A 24,320-nucleotide genomic window follows, 5' to 3' on the forward strand; every position below is an offset into this window, starting at 1 on the left:
CTACCGATGCTGATGTTTCTTTTGAAAATCGATCCTTACATGAACAGACTGGTGTCAAGTGTTTCAAGTAGTAAACTGAATATGTGTTTTTGTAACTAAAAGTGTATCTTTATTGAATTGGTATTTGATGCGTAAAAAGTGAAAAAATTGTAGCAAATAAATGTGTAGAGTGCACTAGCCTACTTTTCGTTACATCTTCATCTTCTTATACACACTTAGTCATATGTGATGGAGTAAATGCTCTAAATTGGCAAATCATACGGAGCTATTTCTTGCCACAAAACAGTTTATGTGGCAATTTAAAACTAATGCAAAGACTTATAATTATAACGTTTGATGAACACATTTACTGGTTTTCAAGTCGACTTTTAAAAGCATTGGTATAAGTATTGGTATGCAGATATTAGCCTTCGGTATCGAAGAGAAATGTAGCGGTATCGCCCATCCGTACCTCACAGCTCTTTTCTGGGGGAATAAGTGAAGGGGGACAAAAGGGGGCGGGACCGAAGCGCTGTCAGCCAAGCTCTTTGCGGATTGGCTATAGTCGCTCGGCCGTGCTAAAGCGGAGCCTATCGGATTCTACTCCGCTCGGATTCCACGGCAAAAAAAAAAAAGAAAAAATCGGTGGCGGATCCAGACGGCTTTTTCTTCTACGATTGCGTCGAGAATTCGCGGTAGGTGGACTTTAAGGACAGAAACGAAGAGGAAGCTGCAGCGTCTTGGAGTCCCCGAGCTGCGGCGGCGACCTGTGATGGTGTGATCTCGCCATTCTGCTAAGCTCAAGCACCCTCCATGACAGTGTCACCCAGCGGCGTCCAGCGGCTCTGCGCATCGCACCTCAGCGGCGGCGAGCGGGGCGCCAGCGGAGGAGAGGAATAAGTGATTTTACCGAGCGGTGGCTGTGGTGGTGGTGGTGGTGGTGGTGGTGGTGGTGTTGGGGGGGGACTATCGCGGAGAGCTGCCATGGCCGCGGGGCTCAGCGGAATGGCTCGCTGGAGCTTTTACGTTGTTTTGATGGGGCTGCTGAAGCTCGCCTCTTCTTGTCCCGCATCCTGCTCATGTAACACCTCGAGGATCTCGTGCGTCGACCAAGAGCCTGGCATCGAGGATTTCCCCATCCTGGTGCCCGAGACCGACATGGAAAACATCACGGACATGTAAGTACAGCCAGACTGTGAAACGGTGAGGAGAGGAGACGTGAAGACGTGTCGTGCCACTGCCTGTAACAGCTAGATAGTCAATCAGAAGACAAACGGTGTGTGTGTGTGTGGGTCTCTGGACAGCCTTGCTATTTCGACTAATTGAGAGTGTATCCATATATGATATATGTAGAGGATTTTTAAAAGCGGTTCAGACAAATCCTCTGGTATAAAACCGCGGATGACATCGAATAACCTTCCCATATCCCCTCACCGTTTAATGCAGGTTTATATATTGAACAGCTGTGATGAGAGCTCGAAAATCGATATATTGACACCAAACGGAAAAAAATACTTACGATCCTAAATCTCTACACGACCATCATATAGATCAACGTAAAGGGTCGTGTGTGTGTGCGTATGTGTGCGTGCGTGTGTGTATGTGTGTGTGTGTTGCGCGCGCGTGTGCCCGTGGTGGCGCGAGCGCGCATCTGTAACGGGTGAAAGGGGGGAGCATGGTAAATAAAAGTAGCCTATACGAAATTTCTACAAGCTCAAAGGCACCAAGCCAGAGCAGATGTTGCTCTGAAGGACGCCTGTAGTGTCTCTTCTCTCTGACTATAGCTGTTGGCTACGTATAATCATATATCACGGCAATGAAACAGAAATGCGCAGCTTTTACACAGCAATTCAATTTCAATTTTCCTCATACACAGCAAATTGCTAGTGGTTGCCACTTGGAAAAACGGTGTCAATTTCAGTGATTCTCCACTGCTGAGGACTATCCATTGCATTTGAATGATGTAGGGACGTTTGGGTGGACCGTCAGATGATATGGACGCTGAAAACATCTCTACCATAAGCTGCCCTGCTCTTTTCACGGACATCCTGTCCACGCGCGTGGCCACAAATGCCGAATAAAAATGGTCGCCTGCGTGTCGTCGGGAAATCACACTATAACCAGTCCGTTATAGCGTTAGTGTTTCGCGCAGAGTCTAGCGAAGCGTCCGCAAGGCGAACGGCATCAGCGCCTACGCAAATATGTCACTCCGTTTCCACGACAACGGCTCGTGGAGCCACTTTAGGCGCGTACGGCGCAATCACGGCGCTTTCACGAGCGCCTTCATTAAAGCCGAGTGTGATGGGGCAGCGAGCAATGCAGGCGCCTGGACCAGTTGGGAACACGATCAGTGCCAAAGAATTAGTCAGGCCTCAGCATTTAGCCATAGGCCTCAAGCACAGCCTATACAATACTCAGAGCGTATGATAGAACTGTTTGCTCGGTAATTAACCTGTTGCTAATGATCAGTTGTTCAATGCCAAACCTTTTTATTGTTTTTAGTGTCATTTCATTTATATATTTTTTTTATTTTATACCTATCTGCAATATTTCTAGCTCACTATTCAAATTTAGGCAAATTCTACTTTTGAGTGAAAGGGGTCTACTCAATCACATTGTTATGCTGATAATCATTTGTAATGAAAAACTTCATATTAAATCAAGAAAGAGTCTTAGACCCAACTGTACATATCAAAGTAGAAAAAAGAAAAAACATTATGTGTAAAGCAGTTAATCTGGGCAGTAACCAGTTCTTCTTCAAGATGTGTGATATTTACTAATCTATCCTTCATATATATATATATATAGATAGATATATATATATATATATATATATATATATATATATGTATATATATATATATATATAATTTTATTTATTTATTTATTTCAGATATATCACAAAACAGAACAGACTATTTACAATCACTGAGGACCACATGAAGTTTTACACAAATCTCAGGAATCTGTGAGTATTTGTCAATCATAACATTTCATAGCTCAAGCTCATTTTAGATTTCTATGTTTAGATATAGACATTGTGTGCCTAACATCCATATAAATTTGTCCAATACAGAACAGTGACCAAGACTCATCTAACATCTGTATCTTTAAAAGCCTTTGCCAACAATGCCAAACTTCAGTATTTGTAAGTTTTTTTTGTTTTTTTTTTGCTGGATTCGTTATAGTGAATAATATTGTTCTTGGGTTTTACATGTCAGGAGAGAATGATGGCAAACAGCCCTGTAAAATCAGATGTTATCACTGATGTAAATATATTTTATAGAATGTGCTGTAAGCTTTAATGTTCTGACTTGTAGGAATCTCAGAGACAACAATTTGTCAACACTGTCATGGACAGCGATTCGCAACTGCAACATGTCAACTTTGTAAGTGTTCTTTACAATGTAGTACTTACCATGCACATCAACCATCTGTATGAAACTGCAACGAAAACCTCACATTACTACAAAGCCCCAGTGGCTAATTGTTATCTTTGTTTAATATATGATTAATTTTTCCAGTGTTTGTGTGTTTTAATGCTATTCCTCTGTTATTACAGGCTGCTGGCTGGAAACCCTCTACGGTGTGCATGTGAGAACATGTGGATCAAGGCCTGGCTGGAGGACAGCGAGCGAGATCAGCTTCAGTGTCTGCAAGAAGGGGGCAGAGTAAAAACCCTCTCTAAACTCACTGTCCCCTCATGTGGTAATTCCGTTCACTAAAAAGATAAGCATACTCACCACACTTTATAGTCATAATTTTTTTTCAGTCATCTAGGATGACTTGCTATGGTCTTTTCTGTACAGTTAGACTGAACATGTTCTAGGTAACTTGACTAAATTTTGAAGGTATATCTTGAAATTCAACAAGAATTGTAGCTGTGAGGTCTACTATATTGTATTTGAATGAAAATGAGTTTGGTCTACAAAATAAAGGTGAAAAAAAGGGTTCCTTAGAGTGTTTCCATTGAAGAACCACCAGTTCAGTGGATGGATCTTTTAAGGAGTATTCCTGTGTTTTTTGACCTAATCAACCAGCTGCCCCAGCTGTAACTTATGGTACTTACCATGTACGATAAATTATACAAATTCTTTCTGTACTCAAACAAGAAAAGTAAATAAAAAAAACACATTAAAAATACAATATATTTAGAATTCAAGCCAATGTGCAGTCTGCTTTGAGTCAACAGGTTTTCTATTCTTTTACTAAATGAAATGCGTCTTTTTTTGTTAAAGATAATGGTAAGCAACTGTATGCTGCAGATGCAGGAGGTGGAGTTAAGTTTGAAAAATGTTGGTGTGTTCTTTTAAAGAACCTAATATGATATATCTCCAAAGAACCTATTTGGCTCTTTATTTCTAAGAGTGTTGCTGAAGAGCAGCCTTGAGGTGAGAATTGTAGCATATCAATAACTTGTCAACTTTCTCTCTCTTCAGAGTATCCGCGAGTAGAAGTCATCCCCAATGTCGTTACCCAGATGGCAGGGAGTGATGCAATAGTAGCATGTAGTGCCTCTGGAGCTCCAGCCCCTGTGGTCTCCTGGAACGTGAACTCCACTGACCATCCACCACTTACAACTGCCTATGAGGTAAAACGTATCTGTAAAACATAGCTGCCAACTGGCTGCATGATATTGAATTCAAGATTCCACAGGGAGACTGCGGAAGACTGTTACACAGAATAAGTTGCCTCCAATTTTACCAATCAGCAATATCACTTTTGTACATATGCCCTCCATCATCCTGGGCTGATGGAAAAAACTGGAAGACTTCGAGTGAGACGCTGCTGTATGTGAGAAAAAAAAACAATTGGTAACGTTTTCTTTTACAGCTCCTTAAGTTCTAGGTATTAACCATTTAAGTGTGAGGTACAGACCCTAGAGTGCTAGGCAATTATTTTGGGAAACATGATGGTAAGTTCTAAGGCAGTCTAACTAAATTACACTGAAATGCACAACAGGTTCTAGGCATTAACTGGGCAGGTATGTAGTACAAACTCAACATTACTGTGCAATTAATTTTGGTTAAAAGAACTTAGTTGTTATTTGGCATAAAAAAGATTGTATACAAAGTACAAAGAGTCTTCCGTAGTATATAACTGTGTACAGTCATGTGAAAAAATTAGGACACCCCATTAAATATTCAGTTCTTTATTAAGAAATGTTCACATATCGATGTCTAATCTTGTTTTTATTTATCTCTAGAAAAGAAAATATTAACAAAAATGCATATTCTAGCTGAGGAAAAAGTTAAGACACCCTACCCCCTAATAGCTAGTGTTACCCCCTTTGGCTGAAATAACTTCAGTGAGACGCTTCTTGTAGCCATCTACCAGTCTCTGACATCGGTCTGAGGAAAGTTTGCCCCACTTCTCAACGCAGAATTCTTTCTGCTGTGAGATGTTTGAGGGGTTTCTTGCATGTACAGCCTATTTCAAGTCACCCCACAGCATCTCAATGGGATTATGATCTGGGCTTTGACTCGGCCATTCCAGGATTCTCCATTTCTTAGTTTTCAGCCAGTCCTTTGTGGATTTACTGGTATGTTTTGGCTCCAGCTTTAATTTTTTTACAGATGGTTTCACATGTTCTTCAAGCACCCTCTGATACATGGTAGAATTTATGGTGGTTTCTATGATGGTGAGCTGCAAAGCATCCCCAAACCATGGCACTTCCACCTCCATGTTTCACAGTTGGTATGAAGTTCTTTTCCTGGAATGCTGTATTTGGTTTACACCAAACATGCCTTCTGTTATGGTATCCAAATAATTCAATTTTAGACTTATCTGTCCAAAGAACATTATTCCAAAAGTCCTGGTCTTTGTCTACTTTGTCTCTCTGGCAAACTTCAGTCTGGCCTTCATGTTTCTCTTAGAGAGCAAAGGTTTCCTCCTTGCACACCTCCCAAGAAAGTTAAACTTGTGCAGTCTCTTTCTGATTGTAGAGGCATGCACTTTCACGTCAACAGTAGCAAGAGCCTGCTGTAGGTCCCATGATGACATTTTAGGGTTTTTTGAGACTTCTTTAAGCATCTTGCGGTCTGCTCTCGGGGTGAACTTGATTGGATGGCCAGACCTGGGCATGTTGGCAGTTGTTTTGAATGTCCTCCACTTGTAGACTATTTTCTAGACAGTGGAATGGCTGATTTCAAATTCTTTTGAGATCTTTTTAAATCCCTTACTAGACTCATATGCTGCTACAATCTTCTTTCTGATGGCCTCAGACAATTCTTTCAATCTCACCGTGGTGTTGACTCTCACTTCAACAGTCAGGAGCACACCAAACTAAATGTCTGAGGTTTAAATAAGGCAAGCCTCCTTCAAAATGCTGAGTAACGATGTTCTAATCATGTGCACCTGATGTGATACAACCAGGTGTGTAAAGAGTACTGAAAATCCCTGCTCAAGTACAAGTACTGTTACTGTAGTGATAATTTGCTCAAGTATAAGTAAAAGTATTAGTAAATAAAATTACTCAAGTAAGAGTAAATGAGTAGTTCATTAAAAAACTACTTAAGTACAGAGTTACTTAGTTACTTTTTCATATTTCTGCTTTTATGACCTGAACATATTTCTGATCTGATTCGGCTACATCACTGAAAATAATCTGTATAGAAAAACTGATCACAGTCCGCTCTGCTAGAGCACATTTAGACACATCTGTGAACTGAGTAAGGAACAAGGTTTACATTACACTGCATGCGTTTCATGGTTAGATGATTATATAAGACTTCCTAGTTTATCGGTTTTCAGTAAAGTATTTCAGAAACCCTGAAAGACTGAGCAGAGGCTGTTACTGTTTAATTAAGAAAAAAAAACAGTCAAAATTCTGAGTAGATTGCTTAATTAATAAGGTAATTTTAGTGAGAGTTCTGCTGCCGATCAGCTCCCTGGACTCTAGCTTACGTTAATAGGTATGAACCTCTACAGACAGTAAACACATTCACAGCCTTCAAACTGTATATTTTCACAGATATCTGTTCAGAACATTTACAGCATTAAAATCAGCGGCAACATCAGCAACTTACCCAGCTTTGATTTTACTATAATATATTATTTTTCAGGCCAGTCAGCTTGAATAATGACAGCGCGACAGAATCACTGTCCAGAGTTGATGAAGATCCTGTATTAGACTAGATTTCTTGTCTCACAGCCGTAAACGACCATTTATCTCCAAAACAGCAGCACTAGGCTGTATAAACAGTAAACTGTGGGCTGTGGGCGACACCTGTTAACTAAAGTGTCTGACAAGCACTGTAATAAAATATACGCAACAGATTTCCAGTGTAATAAAACAGAAACATTAGCTATAAAAGAAAGAAGAAATCCGTAAACACGGTACCTGTTTAGCTCAGATCAGCTAGCTCAGCTAACACTGCCTCAGGCTGGAGTCGAGTTGTGAGAGCGGATCTCTCTCTTGGCCACTGATAATAATGCCATTTTCTTTAGTTCATGTTAAATAAATACAAATGACTGTCTGGACACGCTCTGTTCCTCCTCTGTCCTTCTCCACCAAACTGGATATCTCTGAAGTGTTTTTCTGTTTTTTGATTGGTGAATCTTTTAAATTTAACCGTGCATCATTCCTATTGGGTTCTGAGCTGATACACTCATAATTTATTTATACTCTGTAATGTTATGAAAATTAAAGTAGTGAAGTAAAAGTATTTAATTAAAAATTAACTCAAGTAAGAGTAAAAGTACTATGATTTAATTCTACTCAAAAAAGTACCGTTACAGGGAAAACTGTACTCAATTACAGTAAAGAGAGTAAACGTAATTCGTTACTTACGCCTCTGGATACAATTGTGTGTGATTTTAGCCATTTTAAGTGGGAATAAATGTGGGGATGTTTATTCCTCACCAGAAATTGCATTTTTTTTTTTAAATGACACAAGCCAACCTGAAACTTAACGCTGGCTTTAACTTCAGTCAAAAAAGAAATAGAAAAATGTAGAAACATTTTGTTTCTGATTTTGTTTGAAACAGTTTTCCTACCAAGTAAGGACCTTTTTATACTGGAAATGTATATGTATATATAGCCTAAAAGGTCCAAAGTCAATGTTTGCTTCCACTGAATTGTTGAAATGTGATTAAATTGACACTTCTGTGAGTTTCTGTATGCAAAGAATAGATTTCTAAAACTACTGTTAATTTTAACGGAGAAATATGGGTATCTTGTATGAAAGTTTAAAGGTATAACGCAAACAACTACTGAATAATTGAGGTTAACAACCTAACTGTTACAACTCTTTGCTGGAACAAAATCTGCACAAAGTTTAGCAAATCATATGCAGCGTCATTTGGTGAATAGGTGGCTTTTTTATTGGGCAGCTTAGTTAAAACTGGCAACTTTGTTTATGTGCATGACTACATTAAACATGCTTTAAACTGAAGTTTAGTGATAAGCTTTATAACCATATGATATCACACCAGGCCTAAACAGCCCATGCATAACCCTATTTGTTCAATAAGAAGAAGCACTTAAACATTTAATCTCTATTGCACCCAGTAATGGACCTGTAAAGCTCTATAAGACACTCAGACCACAGGAGCCTAAAAAACCCATGTTTTCCATTAATATTTAATGTCACTACAGTGATACTTACAACAAAGTGTCCCTTGTGCTTGCTTGAAAACAGCAACCTGTGGGATACAATGTGTATTAACAGTGCTGGTTGGGGTCCAGAGAGCACTTATAAATTAACCTAAATATCAGTGACTAAATTTAGGAGTGGCACTTTTTTTGTCTGACAGTTCAACATAATTTGACATACGGAATAAAACATTTGACATATATTTATAAAAACTGCAAATATGAAATGAAATTGCCAAAATGCACATATAAATTTGAACACTCACTTGAAGTGAATAATTGTTTTATATTTAAAATAAATGTGGTAAATTACAATGGAGACATATTTTCTAAACGTATAATGTAAATGCAAATAGAATAATTTCATTTGACTGCATTTTTGCCCAGCCATAGCTATGAAACATTGCAGAAGGTAGAAGGTTTCAGAGGACTGATGAAAAATGTAAACATATCTTGATTTTAGCTTTTTTACATTTTTGAATTTTATTTTTACTTAACTTTTTGCAAATAACTGAGTCATTTCCAGTTCCACCCACTAGATAGGTCTCCCCCTATTACACAATGCTACCAAGCTGGGAAGGGTGAGGATAGCACATGCTTCCTCCACTGCATTTTTTTTTGAGTATCATTGGACATGCTTGAAGAAAAAGAGGAAGGGCCATTTTACTCAGACCCAGAGAGAGCGAGGCCAGTAATACTCTCTTGGACTCCCAGCCACAGATGGTGATGGCATCACCAGGGATTCAGCTTACAGTCTCCCAATGATAAGGCTTGAGGCTCCTTTATCTTATCAAAGAAAAAAACATGAAAATACACAGTGATATTAGATGCTAAACAGATATAACGTGCTGGCAGCAGTTTAATGTACATGTCCATTATGTTTGCCAGTGTGTCTTAGTGGTCATGTGATCAAAAATGAAACTGTTTATCATTAAAGATTTGTAAGTAAACTAGGCTCATAGTTCTCAGACATGCTTTTATAGACATGTAGAGTTTTATTCTCTTGTACAGAGCTGATGGAAACAATTCTTTTTTGCGACATTTCAGTTATTTGCTGGAATTTAACAACTTGATGGAACCCTGGCTGCTTTAAACTGAGCGAGGGACTTGTCAGTAATTACCCATCACTAGCCATAATTTTAGATTTAAAATTTGAGCTACTTTGAGCTAAATGTTCACCTCCTCTTTGCTTCACCGCTAATTTCCTGAGGTGGAGATAAATTGGCTTTTCTGAGCACACAGGCAAGTTTTCCAAACACCGATCACATCAACATACTCATGGTCGATGTATATCTTTCCAAGGCCCAAATTCTTTCACACTTTTCTGAGAGCAGTTTTTTTCCATGTTCTCTCAATCAGAATTTTGTTAGCCAAACCAAAAAATTAATCAGAACTTTAACTTCTGGGAAAAAGAAAAAGGTTTTGATTTTTAAACTGTAAATGAAAAATGTAGGTTTTATTTATACTTTACAAAATGAGAACCTCTTTGTTGGTCCTGTCACTGTTGGTCCTGTCCTACAAAGTCAGGATCTTTTTTATGCTGAAAATTTAAGAAAACAAACACAAACACATGTAAGCACAGTGTTATGTGTTTAAAGTGTTTTCATATAGCCTAATAGATCCATAGTCAATGTTTGTTTCCTGCTTTGAATTTTAGACATATCATTCAGCTGACACTTTTGTGAGACACTTTGTAAGTAATAGATTTCTATACTGCTATTTGTCACCAGGGTTGGGCAAAATACTTTAAAAAAGTAGTGATGGCTAAATACTGAATACACTGCCCCTAAATTTATTCAGTAACGTATTTTGTTACAGTACATAAAATAGTAACCTATTCAGAATACATTTACAATACATTTACAGTACTTTTTGGCAAGGCACGTGGGGAAAACTTTTTTTCACACTGTTCCTCGCTGTTACTGGTTGGCAGTTTCCTTCATGTTTTTTTTTTTTGTTTATGCATTTCATAAAAAAATTATTATTATTTAAATGAAGTTCTGAAAATTCTCATTTTATTCTTATCACCTGCTTCTGTGCGCTGCTGCTCTCATAATCCCCCAGCAGGGAGCGCTTTAACCTGCTCAGGGGACCTGGGGGGACAAGTGTTTGTGGGCCCTATGGGTCTAGTTACATGCCGCGTCCAAAAACTGAAATCTTTTGTTTCTGTGACTTCCAATATAGCCTTTCATCATCTTTTCATTACTGCACAAACTTAAACAAAGCTTAAGTTAGCTTCTTATCCGCCATGTTCTTTTTCAAATTTTCCGTTCCACCTTAAATGGTGCCACAGTTGCATTCTGGCACCTGTGACTGCTGCACCCTTTAAGGTGGAACAGAAAATATTAAAAAGAACCTGGTGGATAAAAAGCCAGTTTTAGCTTCACCAAACATTAATCTAGAATCAAATCACTAAAAGCCATAGTCGGTCAGGGTTTGAAATTTGCGATGAACTTGAGCATATATATGCTAGTTGCATCCAATCAGTCACTTCTCCCGTAGTGTGTGGTAGTTTACTCTGTAAAACTATAACATTGTCAAAACAGCCTAGGTCCACAAGAAGCTGTAGTATATCATCTGATTCAGTGGCGTAGGAAGAAGTAAAGTTTTGGGTAGGAATGAAAAAGTGAGTAGGCTAACTTGGTAGACACAATGTCCAAATGTGCTGACCCAAAGAAAACGACATGACTGAGATAAAGCTTAAAAACCTAAACCTAATCTTTGTAGGTAAGGCATATGGCCATGGCAGGCATGTAAAATGGTTATTTATGTCTTATCTTTGATAGATGTTTGCTTTGCCATTTTCACAAAGCCCACTTCAGCCTTTGTAATAAAAGAGCATTCTAAGTACTAAATTCAGAGAAAACCGACGCTGACGTATTCTACATGGCGGAATCTTACTTTTGCACATGCTCTGTTGTATCTTTTAACAGCAGTTGGAACTTTAGATTCAAACACTGGCACACTGATAATGAACTGAGCTTGTGGCGATGGCAGATAGCTGTGGTTGTTGTGAAGTAATTGGAGGCCTTAGAAGAAAAGGCAAAACTTGCCAAAGAGAGTAATAATTTGTTTGGCCATAATACAATGACAGCATTCACAGAAAACATATCAAATTTGATTAACTTAAAAAGTCGGCTTAAATATTCTTCCACTGTTTAACTGGGTGGGCCTGGTAGGGGGAACAATAAATCTCATTAAAAAAGGGAAAGAAACAACCAATCAGGGGCCCTGAATTATTCGGGGCCCTGGGCTTAAATCACCGCTGTCCTCCAAGCAGAAGTCCAGTACAACACCAATGCTAAACTTATTACTCACAAAAACGTCCACTACTGAGGACTTTATTAGTTTGATCATTCCTCAAAAGAACTCAGTAATGCTGAGATTAATAACTGGCTCATCACATTGGTTCATCAGTTTACTCAAGCTTTAGTAGGAATATCAGTTTGTAAAGAAGCTGTTAACTGAGGTCCCCTTTAAAGTTCGTCTACCAAGCTTGTTTGCTACATGCCATTCACTGATTTTAAAATAGTTAATAAGTGAGCGTTGATGTTCTTTCTTTTGAAGATTGTATGTTTTTTTTATTTAGTGGGTAAGTATCCTAAAAGTATTCTCCTAAAAATGTAAAAAGTAACTGTATTCTCAATACTGCCTTTAACTTGGACTGATACAGTTACTTAATTTCTGTATTTTGAAAATGTGCTCCGAATACTTGTTTTCCAATACCTCCCAACCCTGTTTGTAACAGACAAATGTAGATATCTTGTATCAAGGTTTGAACATTCGACTCAAAGTTTAGCCATTCTCTGTATAGGGGTATGCATAGGCAATGTCATTTGGCAAAGAGGTGGCTGTTTTTTTGGTCAGCAGAGTTAAAGCTAACAACTTTGTATATGTGCATGACTACATGAAAAAATGTTTTTAACTCTAGTGCAGGCTTTATAACCACATGACCCTAAGACAAGGTGTAAACATCCTGATGAATATCTTTTCATAGTCCATATTCTTTCAAACCTCTCTGAGAGCAGTGTTTTTTCCATTTTCTCTCAATTAGACTAAAACCTCAGATTTGCAGTCCATGCTGACGCTGACCGGTCTGTCCCCCAGTGACAACGGGAGAGAGATCACCTGTAATGCAGAGAACATTGTGGGCCAAAACGAAGCCTCCGTCACCCTCAACATACTTTGTAAGGACTCGGCCCTGTGTGTTTTTGTCTGTGGGTGAACTGCACTGCTGCCATTTATCACATTACCAATGCCATTGTGTCTTGGAATGTCAATGAAAGGGCAGCTCTGTTGCATATATCATCCCTGTTAAAAAAAAACCTTGAATCTCAGAAATGGTAAATGTATAGAAGAAAAAATGTTCTGAACTTTAATGTACGATAGTATAACAAGATTTTATTTATTTTGGACCATTTATAGTGGTCCACTGGTTATTAAATGTTTAGATGTTACCATCAGGATGATAAATATTTGGATATCGACATATTGGAGTTAAAATAAAATTCATTCAGCTTTAATTAATGTAATTAATTAATTCAGCTTTAATTCTTTAATTTGATGGAATTTACATCCAAATCAGGTGAACAGTGTAGGATAGGGGTGCACAATCCTGGTCCTGGGGATCTACTACCCTGGAGAGTTCAGATCCAACACACCAGGCTCTAAAGTTCAGACCCCACTGAAGACCTCCATTACCTGTATCAGGTGTGTTAGATTAGGGTTAGAGCTGAACTCTGCAGGGTGGTAGATCTCCAGGAGCAGGATCGAACACCCCTGGTATAGGAATTACAACCATTTTCACACCATTTCACCCCATTTTTAGGGGCTCAAAAGTAATCAGACAAACTGACAATCATGAATTCTCATTTTTGATACTTGGTTGCAAGTCCTGTTGCAGTCAATGACTGCCTGAGGTCTGGAACCAATAGACATCACAAGACACTGGTGAGGGTGATGCCCTGATGATGGTGTTGCTCTTCCAGGTCATTACTATAGCTGTCTTTAGTTCCTGCTTGTTCTTTGGGCATTTTACCTTCATTTTTGCCTTCAGTGATTTAAATTCATGCTCAATTTGATTGAGGTCTTGGGTTGCTTTCGCAGTATGCTTTGGGTCATTGTCAATCTGCACTGTAAAGTGCCATCCAATAAGTTTTGAAAAGTTTTCAATAAAGAGAAATGAACACATTCTATTGGTAGCCACACATGCTTCAAACTACCTCCACCATACTTCACAGATTAGGTGGCATGCTTTGAATCATAAGAGGTTCTTTTACTTCTCCATACCCTTCACTTCCTATCATTCTGGTAAAAGTTGATCTTTGTCTCATCTGTCTATAAGATGTTGTTCCAGAACTGTACAGGCTTGTTTAATCTGGTGTTCCCATTTTTGGGGCTTACCAATAGTTTACATCTTGTGATAAATCTTCTGTATTTACTAATAAGTCTTCTCTTGATTGCCACATTTGATACAGATACGCCTCCCTCCTGGAGGTATTTCTTGATCTGGCCAACTGTTGTGAAGAAGTTTGTCCTACCCAGGAAAAAAAAATTCTTGTGTCACCCACCACAGTTGTTTTTTGTAGTCTTCCAGGTCATTTGGTGTTTCTGAGCTCACTGGTTTGTGCTTACTTTTTCAGAATGTACCACATAGTGAATTTGGCCACACCTAATGTTTTTGTTTTGATTTTCCTGCATAATGATAGCTTGTTTCAATGGTAATGAAAGCTCTTTGGACCTCATGTTGAGAATTAATAGCAATATATTCCAAATGCAAATGCACACTTGATGTCAACTTCTTTTATCATGACCTTTTATCTGCTTACATAAAAGAAATTCTGAATAAATAACACACAACTGGCCATGGATCAGCGGAGCAACCAATTGTCCACTTACTTTTGAGCCCCTAAAAATGGTTGTAATTCTTACACTGTTCACCTGATTTACCTGAGTAAAACCTTCAAATTAAAGTCTACACTTTCAGCTCACACTCATTATTTCAGTTAATCTCACATATGCTGTGGTAAATAACTGAAATAATAACTTTGTTGCTGTCCAAGTATTTATAAACCTAGCTAGATGGGCAGAAAAGGGCAGTTGGTGTGAAAAGTAAAAAGTAAAAAATGAATTACAACAATGATATGCATTTGCTTTCATATACTGACTAGTTGTGGCCTGACTGATATGAAATGTTTGTGGGGAAAAGATTCTGACAACTGATAATATTGGCTGATGTAATTTTAGATTTTATTTAGATTCTAAATTTAATTTTTTTGCTGAAGAATTTTACTTAAAGTGTTTTTCTGACTGTTATGACTGTCAGTGTGCTAAGTGTTAAATATGATTGTCAGTTCTCAATTATTACTTTTCATAAAGTCAACTTATTTTTAGTTTTGTCATCATAACTTGTCATTATTAGTCTACATCTTTTGTGTTATGATATTGTAATGCTGAAGTTTAGATTTGGTTAACTTAACCATGGTAATGTTTCATGTTCAGATTTAGCAATTCTGCATTGCAGTGATAGATGTGAGCAAATAATGTCACGTTAGCAGTCTTTTTAAGACTGTTAGATCATCATAAGCAAATTATTTTCTTCACATAGGTTATTGGGATATGTTTTTGGTGCTTTATCCGTGGGAATTATGTCAATACTAATAAATTTGCAAGATCTCAGTATCAGCCGACATTATCAGCCAACGATGTATCAGTTAAACAAGAGTGCTGTGAGACTTCGGTGACAGGCCTTTTTCCAGTAAAAAGTACAGGGAAATATAAGGTAAAGTGCGTGAAACACACCAACAGCATTTTTAACAGATCTACTAGTCTGTATTCCTATTAGTCTGTTTCCTTATTATGTCTGCTCATTAGCTGTGATTTATGTTCTAGTTCAAAGTTTTATTTCCTTTTTGTTGACATGTAGGTTTCTTTTTGGTATAACTGTCCCTAATGCTCCAGTAAGCCTGTTTATTTCTTATTGTTCTGCTCAATTCCTCCTCCTAGTATCCCCTCCGTACTTCCCTCTTTTGTCACTCTCTTCCTGTTTACCAAACAACTTCAGAATCTCACCACGCTCCTTCGCCCCTCTTGTTCGGCACCCCCGCTGCATCCCCATGGTCACTCTCCTTCTCCTCTCCTCTTCCTCCCTTCCTTCCTTCTCTTCCCCACCTTCCCTCCCTGCCCCTTGCTCGGGTCAGTCCGGCCAATCATCCTGCAGCTGTACGAGCCTGAGCGGAGCCACGACTGGTGCATTCCATTCAGCGTGACAGGCAACCCCAAGCCTGAGCTGCAGTGGTACCACCAGGGCCAGCCACTGGAGGAGCAGGACTACATCAAAACACAGATACATGAGTCAACAGAGAGCGAGTACCATGGCTGCTTGCAGCTGGACATCCCCACACACATCCACAATGGCGTCTACACGCTGGTGGCCACCAACGAGTTTGGTGACGACCAGAAGAATGTCACAGCACACTTTATGCACATCCCTGACGTGGAGCACTCAGGAACAGGTGGGCTTGGGTGCACTTGGCCAATGGTACATTCTTAAAAATAGAGTGCCAAAGAGTTCTTTGCAGCAATTCCATGGAAGAACCATCTTTGATTTCCTGAAGAACTTTTAAGTGGATGGTTCTTTTAAGGAATAGAGCTTTTTCAACCTGATCTCTGTCTGCCACCTCTGTAGTTATGCAGGTACTTACCATGGACAGTAATTTAGACTACTGGTCAACAACCCTGCTCCTGGAGATCGGCCTTCCTTCAAAATTCTGCTCCAGCCCAAATCTAGCTTTAGTAGTCCAACTAATTAAGTCAAATGATGATCTGGATCCGATGTGTTTAATCAGGGCTGGGAGTGACTGAAGATAGATCTCTGGTAGCAGAGTTGATAGCCACTGATTTAGACACATGTCCCTGTGAACAGAAAGCTGACTTAAAATATGTTTCTAATAGAAAACAATGGCTAGTGTGTTTTGAGTCAGCCTGTTTTTAGTTTTTACAGGAAAGAGCATCTAAGTTTATTGCATGTGGTAAGCGACCATACGCAAAAGGTGGTGGCGATATAGATTGGGCTGAAAAATGTTGGAGTGTTGCATTAAAGAACCATCCACTGAAAAGTTCTTCATGGAGCCAAAGGTGGTATCAGTACAAAAAACCCTTAGGCATCTTTTTTTTTTTTTTACTGTAAGATTGTAGCCAAGCTTCATGCTGAGCATTGTTATTGATTTAGCAAATATGTGTAAAACAAGCTCCAACCGTCTGACTGTTTCTGTTCCACAGATGAGTTCTACTATGGTAAGTCCTTCTCTGAAATTCTCCAGGACTACCTTTGGTTTAATATCCATGAGGCTTGTAATTAATTACATATATGATGGATGAATGATTAGCTTAATTTCTGAATGTATGATCACATTCTTGTGTATTTGATGCATACCTGCAGTGACCCCCCCCCGTCTTGGCTATCCATTGCTATTCACATTTATGGTTCTCAGTTGGAGTCGGAAACCCCTGTTTTTCTGGAATTGCTCTTTCTCTTTACATCCATGTTATGTTACGATATTTTTTTTCTGAGCTAACAAAACTGTAGATGCTATTTTACCATGTTACAGGATGGAGCTGAATATAGGTTATTAATTTGAACTAACTATTTTCTGTCATGCTCTGTACTGGAACTACGTAACTCTTCTGGCATGCAAACCCTCTGCTCAGATACAACTAACCCTCCAGGTATGTCTGTTTTTTTTCTCATGCAGTCTCTGTGAGCATCATGTATGGTTTTCAGTAAGTTTTCATTTTTTTTTAAAACTTACATTGATACATTTTGGTCTTGTGTTTAGAGATCCCACCACAGGAAGACAAAGTTGCCGTAAGTCTGCACCTATTTTCAGTAAATAGAAACTGGAGCCCAATAGTCAGTTTGCATGACTTGTAAAACAATACACTGAAAATGTATTATTTCAGGTTAGAAGCCTCATCTGAAAAAACAGTATATTGGCAATAGAATATGGAATTTCGAGAATTTGCACAAATACAGAGAAATCAGTTTGGCACTGAGTGTGAGACTGTGCTAGACAATAATCCTTCATGAAGACTTTTTTTATCTATTAATTTTTTTTTATCTATTGCAGGTATATGTGGTGGTGGGAATAGCTGGGGTTGCACTGACTGGATGCATCTTGATGCTGATCTTTCTCAAGTATGGAAGAAGCTCAAAGTTTGGCCTGAAGGGTAAGCATGTGTTAGTTTAGTCAGGCTTGTATCTAGTCCTTGGCTAGGTCCAAATTTTAGTGATTTATTTTGTGAAAATGTTTAAAAATTGTTAACAAAACAAACACAGCATATTGCTACAGCGGCCATTTATATCTTACCTGTAATGACTCAATGGACTGAAGTAACATTAGATGTGTGCTTTGATGTTTTCAAAAAAACCATGCCAGCTTTTGTAGTAAAAGAGCATTGTAAGTACCAAATTTGCGGCAAACAGAAGACAACTTTTTTACATTTGTTTTTGGCTTTGGATGGGTAGAAAACAATATACTTTAAAAGATATGTATACTTGTAAACGTCCCGAGTTACATATTTTAACTGTAACTGGGAATTCAAATTCAAAAACTGGCACATGAGAACAAATTGAAGGCTTGAAGCAATGGTAGATAGGAACCGGTGGTAAGCAGGGCTAAGGGCTGAGGAAAATAAGGCAGAGCTTTGGGGCAGCATAATGATTTGAATGGCCTCTATAAAGTGAAAGCATGCAGAGAAAACAAATCAAATTTCATCATCATTAAAAATTCAGCTTGATAAATATTCTTACTCCATTTGATTGAGTAGGCCTGTCATTGACCTGTGGCTATGCCCCTGTGGTAATGTAAAAAATGTAATAAACTCTGTAGAGCACTGCCTGTTTTGTCAGCCAGTGCCAGTCGTGCTGAATTTGATACACTAATCTCTTGAGGCTCCACTTATTTTTTAGCTTTTTAGTCATTAAAGGAAATCATCTTCTTATTTTAATTTCTGTTCCTCCTTAAATAGTGTAGCAGTTGGACACTAGTGACCACACATGCGTCTAATAGTAACTGCTACATCATTCAAGATGGAAAAGGAAATAAAAATAAAATGTTTCAGCTTTGTCTAATCTCTATGCACTGCATGAAGCTCGATTACATTTAGCAAACTGGGGCCACACCATTGGAGATGTGGGCTGCCGGTTTAACCCTGAAATTACTACAGATATACATTTGGATGAAACATTTATAGTTTGCACATTCTTGTGTTTATGTGAGTTGGCTATGGCAAGGGAAGCATAGTGGTTAGAGCCCTGGGCACTTGATCATATGGTTGTGGGTTCAATACGTGGATCTGCTCAGTTGCCACTGTTGGATCCCTGAAGAAGGCACTTAGCCCTCTCTGGGGTGTGTGTCACATCTTATCCTGGCTTTCTATGCTGGGATATGTGAAGAAAAGCATTTCGTTGTACAGTACAAACTGACAATAAATCTACTTAATCTAGAATGCCTGAATGCTGGTGCTAAATTAGTTGTTTGGTTGTTGCACTTCATTAGCCTCAGATGTGTTATTCATAATTATTATCTCTTTAGCGGATATTGTAGAGCAAGGTTGGCATCAATCTTCATGCCCTTAAGCTCCTTTAGCTTTGTCTAGCGTTGGTAAGCCACACTGATTTTTACCATGGGCTTTACTCTGTAGAGGATTTTTCAGTTTCTGTTTCTTCTGTCTTTCTTCTCTTGATTTGTTTGGCAGTGTAAGCCATTCTAGGCATTTTGGTGTTATTTACTTTGTCATTATTTCTTCAGTTTCCACTTGGTTTTATCAGAACTTTATCAGGTTTGTAGCTCACTAGCTATAAGGATAAGATATGGCTCCCTGCTATGTGCTGTGGAACTTACAGCATGATTGACTGGCAAGTCTAAACGCCTCCTTGTCTTTTTTGGCTGTGTGTTGATGGTCCGCTACATTTGTTTTTTCTCCATTTTACAGAGCTTGGGGCAGCTTCTGACCCCTTTTTTATTGTCAGCTGCAAGAATATGAAAAGAATACTTCAAAAGTTCTGTTCTGTCTTAAAAATCAGTGATGCCAACTTTAATGGAAAATTCCCCAAAACAATAGGCCTAAAGCTTAGTCTAAGACTTTAAACCTTATTTTGTTAATCTGAGTTGATCTGCATGCAAAATAAATATTACTATGGGAAACATATGTCCAGTGTCAACTGGCATTTGATGTCAAGGTTATTATTACTCAAATATTCTAGAATTCTAAAATTTGTTCATGGTCTTGTACCTATTCAGTGGGTGTTTGAATTCCATGTGTGGTAAAATATGGGCATTCTAGGTACTGTTAAATGATATGTAAAACTTGACATTCTGCCTCTTTACCAGGTTTGTAATTCTTCTCTTCTCCTGCTCAGGTTCCTCCTCAGTTATCAGCAATGACGACGACTCAGCAAGCCCACTCCACCATGTCTCCAATGGTAACAACACGCCGTCGTCCTCTGAGATGGGCCCAGATGCTGTCATCATTGGCATGACCAAGATACCGGTGATTGAGAACCCACAGTACTTCCGCAACCCCAGCAGCATGCTGAAATCAGACACTTGTGAGTTGCCAGGGTGCACAAGGCTACTACCAACACCCTTCTCCCACACACACACATATACACACTAAGAACCCCTAGCCTGAGTTGCCTCTGAACAGTTTTTATGGTAACTTCCCTTCCACTACCATGGCAACTACACTAGAGGCAGGTGGTCTCTAACTGTAGATTTTACAGGTGCAAGAACTGTAACTATGATTGTGCTAGATCACACTCGGTTCAGCTGGTCACTAATTTGGCCTCAGATGCCCCGCACACAGAAAAGTCTTAGGCACCTAAGCAAATTGTTGAAACCATTTACCTGGGCAATAAGTATGTTTTTCACTGCTTTAACTGGCATTCACCCCTAAGGTGAAGGCTAAAACAGCAGTTTGTGGTTGGTCACTCCTTCTTGTCGAAGTAGGTGGTTTTTGGCTTTGTAGTACAATAAGCCTTACTGGGTGACGTCAAGTCTAGCTTGTGAAACCAGCTGATCACTAGCTCTGTGTGCATTTTTCTGTAGTTGTGCAACACATCAAACGCCACAACATAGTGCTGAAGAGAGAACTTGGAGAGGGGGCTTTCGGCAAAGTGTTCCTTGCCGAGTGCTACAATTTATCACCAGACCAGGAGAAGATCCTGGTGGCTGTTAAGGTATGAAAATCTAGAATCCTGAAACATTAGAAGTACTAGTAACACTTACATTGTACTGTGTTAGAGGATATGTGGGGTATGGAGCTGCCATTAATTGCAAGCGCATACTTCACATAAGTAAACTTGTTATAAGTAAACTTGCAAATGTTAGACCAGCTTTTATATCGAGAATACACAATAGTTTCCTAAGTTACACTGAACCAGTATATGCTTAACCAAGCTGATACCTTTTTTCCTGAGGCCATTTGGTCTGATGTTCCATTACACAAGATCTGAGACATGATGATATTTTTTCCTGAGATTCAAAGTCATTTAGTTTGAGGAATGATGTTCTGATGATGATGATCTGTCTGATGCCCGAGTACTGATGCTGAGGTCTGAGGATGTCCTAAAATGTACACCGTAGGTAGGTCATTGTAATGTGACCATCAGGTCCAATGTAATGATTCTTAAGATGAAATGTGTGTCACAAAGACTTTGAAAGAAGCAAGTGAAAGTGGGCGGGCCGACTTCCATCGAGAGGCAGAGCTCTTGACTAACCTGCAGCATGAGCACATCGTCACCTTCTATGGCGTGTGTGTGGAGAGTGATCCCCTCATTATGGTGTTCGAGTATATGAAACATGGAGACCTCAACAAGTTCCTCAGGTATCCATATGTGTGTGACGTGTGCAAAACAAAGTTTTAATAAGTCAGTTGTTTACTTTGTTCTTTTTTGAGAGTGTATACACCAATTGTACCTGCATGTACACTATATGGACAAAAGTACTGGGACAACTATGTATTACACCTACAGGAGCTTTTATGACATCTCATTCTAAATCCACAGTCATCAATATGGAGTTCATCCACGTTTTGCATTTTGGAGTGTGTCTGTGGGAATTTTTGTCCATTCATTCAGAAAAGCATTTGTGAGGTGAGACACTTATGTTGGACAAGAGGGCCTGGCTCGCAATCTTCATTCTAGTCCATCCCAAAGGTGTTAAATGTGGTTGAAGTCAGGGCTCTGTGTGGGCCAGTCATATTCTTTCACACCAAACTCCCCAACCATGCTTTTATTGGCCTTGCTTTGTGCACTGGGGCACGGTCATGCTGGAAGAGAAAAGAGCCTTTTCTAAACTGTTCCCACAAAGTTGGAAGCATACAATTCTCCAAAATGTTTTGGTATGCTGAAGCATTAAGATTTCCCTTTACTGGAGCTAAGGGGCCTAGGCCAACCCCTAAAAAACAACCCCATAGTATTATCCTTCCTCCACCAAACTTTACAGGTGGCACAATGTGGTCAGGCAGGTAATGTTCTCCTGGCATTCACCAAACCCAGACTTGTGCATCACACTGCCAGATAGAGAAGCGTGATTCATCACTCCACAAAACGTGTTTGCCAAATTGAAAAATAAATAAAATTAAAAAATAAATGGCTCAGTAATCAATAAATAAAAAAAACTAAATAAAGTAGATATTGCTTATTCATGTATTCATTTTTTTCATGAATTCATTTATTTATTTATTTATTCATTAATTCACTTATTTATTTCTGTATTTCGTCGTTCATATGATAATGAGGGGGCGTGTTTTTCATGTTCAGGCTTAGCAGTCAAGACCAGGAGGAGAAGAGCTGATTAAACTGTTCTTTCACCAACTCCAAAAAGAACTGCAATGCCACAGACAGACAAACCTGCTGATAAATAACTTTCCGTGGCTTCCACAGGCAGTATGTGAGAAGGGCGTCCAAATGTCTGGGTGTAATCTGAATCTTCGTCTTTTATCTTTGCAGAAAAAGACGATGAACCACCTCCTCCAAAGTTCTGAACACTACAGGGTCGACCTCTCTATCAGCAGAGGCAGCAAAATGGAGCAAACTGTCCGCTACAGCCTCCACGCGAAAGAGCAAACAATCTGTACTTGCATTTTCAGCCAGATCAGCCGAGTGTCTCAGATCTCTGGCTGTCTGCTGCCTGTAAGAAGCCATTATTGTACTGTCTTGTCCTTAGTTACCACTGAGAGAGAGCAAGACATGTACAATCAATCTACAGAATCTGATTTCGATCAACCAATAGGAATATTAAGACGCTGTGACATCATTGACTGACAGCCCCTTTATTAGCATAAGGACAAGGAAATACAGAAATAAATAAATAGAGAAATAAGTACATATAGAAATTAATAGTTATGAAAATAAATGAAGAGAAAAACAGAAAAATGTTAATAAAGAAACATAAATAACAAAAAAATAAAAAAATTAGTGAGAAGGGGAAATTACTACATAGACATAAATAAATGCAGACATATTAATTAATCCATCCATCCATCCATCATCTAAACCGCTTATCCTTCTGGGTCGCGGTGAGGTGCTGGAGCCTATCCCAGCTGTCATTGGGCGGATCATTATTCTTGCAATTCTACTTGATATATTAATTTACTAAGTCATTTATTTTTTATTTTATTTATTTTTCATTTTGGCAAATCTGGTCCTCCATATTACAGTACCATGCTCGAACTTACTGAACTCTTTAGAACGACTCATTTTTTCACAAATGTTTGTAAAGGCAGACTGCATGAATAGGTGCTTAATTTTATACATCTGTGGCAATGGGACTGAATGAAACACCTGAATTCAATGATCAATAGGTGTGTCCCAATACTTGTCCATATAGTGTATATTTCTTTGTGTTTATACATTAGCTAGTGTTCCTTATCTGTACCTGTGAACACATTCAAGGGTGTCTTTGCATAGTTGGTGGTATTCTACGCAATGTTTGGTGGTACATTTGTATGAGAGGTGCTGTTCTTAAAGGAACAGTTTAAACAGAAAAAGATAATGTTGCTAACAATAAATGAAAGTGAAAATTGGTGCCAACTAGCTTATAGTCACTGTTAGCTACACTAGCAGGTTTGGTCAAACTGTTCTTTTAATGTCTCTTTATCTTGTTTTCCCAGGGCTCACGGGCCAGATGCGGTGCTGATGGCGGATGGGCAGCAGAGTATGCTGGTGGAGCTGACTCAGTCGCAAATGCTACACATTGCTCAGCAGATAGCAGCCGGCATGGTGTATCTGGCCTCACAGCACTTTGTTCACAGAGACCTGGCCACGCGCAACTGCCTGGTGGGAGAGAATCTGCTTGTCAAGATAGGGGACTTCGGCATGTCCAGAGATGTGTACAGCACCGATTACTACAGGGTAAGGTGGTTATGTTCATATATGAGAGTCTGAAATATTCTACTCTCTTACTCTCTCTCATGATAGCTTTGGACCATGGTAATACTCTGGCCCTAGAATAGATCCATACACTCTCAGAATAAAAGGTGCAAAACTGTAACTGGGGCAGTTCCCTCAAGGGTACATCTAAGTACTTTTAGTCAGGGAAAACAATTGAACCATAATCCATTGAAATGATATTTTCTCAGTTGCACTGACTCCACACACTCCGACTAGTCTCCACTGTTTAACCTTTGAGGGTACATTTACATTGTTTGTACCTTGATGAAAATAAAAAAAATTAAAATA

The 24,320-nt window shown here is 39.0% G+C and overlaps 1 protein-coding gene across 3 annotated transcripts in view; it reads left to right on the top strand.

Annotated features, from left to right (window-relative positions):
* The first annotated feature begins 941 nt into the window (after positions 1 to 941).
* The window catches only part of ntrk2b (neurotrophic tyrosine kinase, receptor, type 2b), a 29,168-nt gene continuing 5,789 nt past the window's right edge, over positions 942 to 24,320 (top strand). For all 3 annotated transcript variants that reach the window (XM_036580263.1, XM_036580264.1, XM_036580262.1), the window contains exons 1-16: positions 942 to 1,157; positions 2,873 to 2,947; positions 3,056 to 3,127; positions 3,300 to 3,368; positions 3,542 to 3,687; positions 4,419 to 4,570; positions 12,630 to 12,762; positions 15,775 to 16,089; positions 16,856 to 16,870; positions 17,285 to 17,302; positions 17,413 to 17,441; positions 17,704 to 17,803; positions 19,998 to 20,186; positions 20,686 to 20,816; positions 21,291 to 21,463; positions 23,753 to 23,993. In XM_036580263.1, the coding sequence (XP_036436156.1) occupies positions 964 to 1,157; positions 2,873 to 2,947; positions 3,056 to 3,127; positions 3,300 to 3,368; positions 3,542 to 3,687; positions 4,419 to 4,570; positions 12,630 to 12,762; positions 15,775 to 16,089; positions 16,856 to 16,870; positions 17,285 to 17,302; positions 17,413 to 17,441; positions 17,704 to 17,803; positions 19,998 to 20,186; positions 20,686 to 20,816; positions 21,291 to 21,463; positions 23,753 to 23,993 (2,052 nt within the window). In that variant the 5' untranslated portion in view covers positions 942 to 963. The remainder of the gene's footprint in view (positions 1,158 to 2,872; positions 2,948 to 3,055; positions 3,128 to 3,299; positions 3,369 to 3,541; positions 3,688 to 4,418; positions 4,571 to 12,629; positions 12,763 to 15,774; positions 16,090 to 16,855; positions 16,871 to 17,284; positions 17,303 to 17,412; positions 17,442 to 17,703; positions 17,804 to 19,997; positions 20,187 to 20,685; positions 20,817 to 21,290; positions 21,464 to 23,752; positions 23,994 to 24,320) is intronic.

Source organism: Colossoma macropomum, unplaced genomic scaffold (genome assembly GCF_904425465.1).
Source record: "Colossoma macropomum unplaced genomic scaffold, Colossoma_macropomum, whole genome shotgun sequence".
In the NCBI taxonomy this organism is placed as follows: Eukaryota; Metazoa; Chordata; class Actinopteri; order Characiformes; family Serrasalmidae; genus Colossoma; species Colossoma macropomum.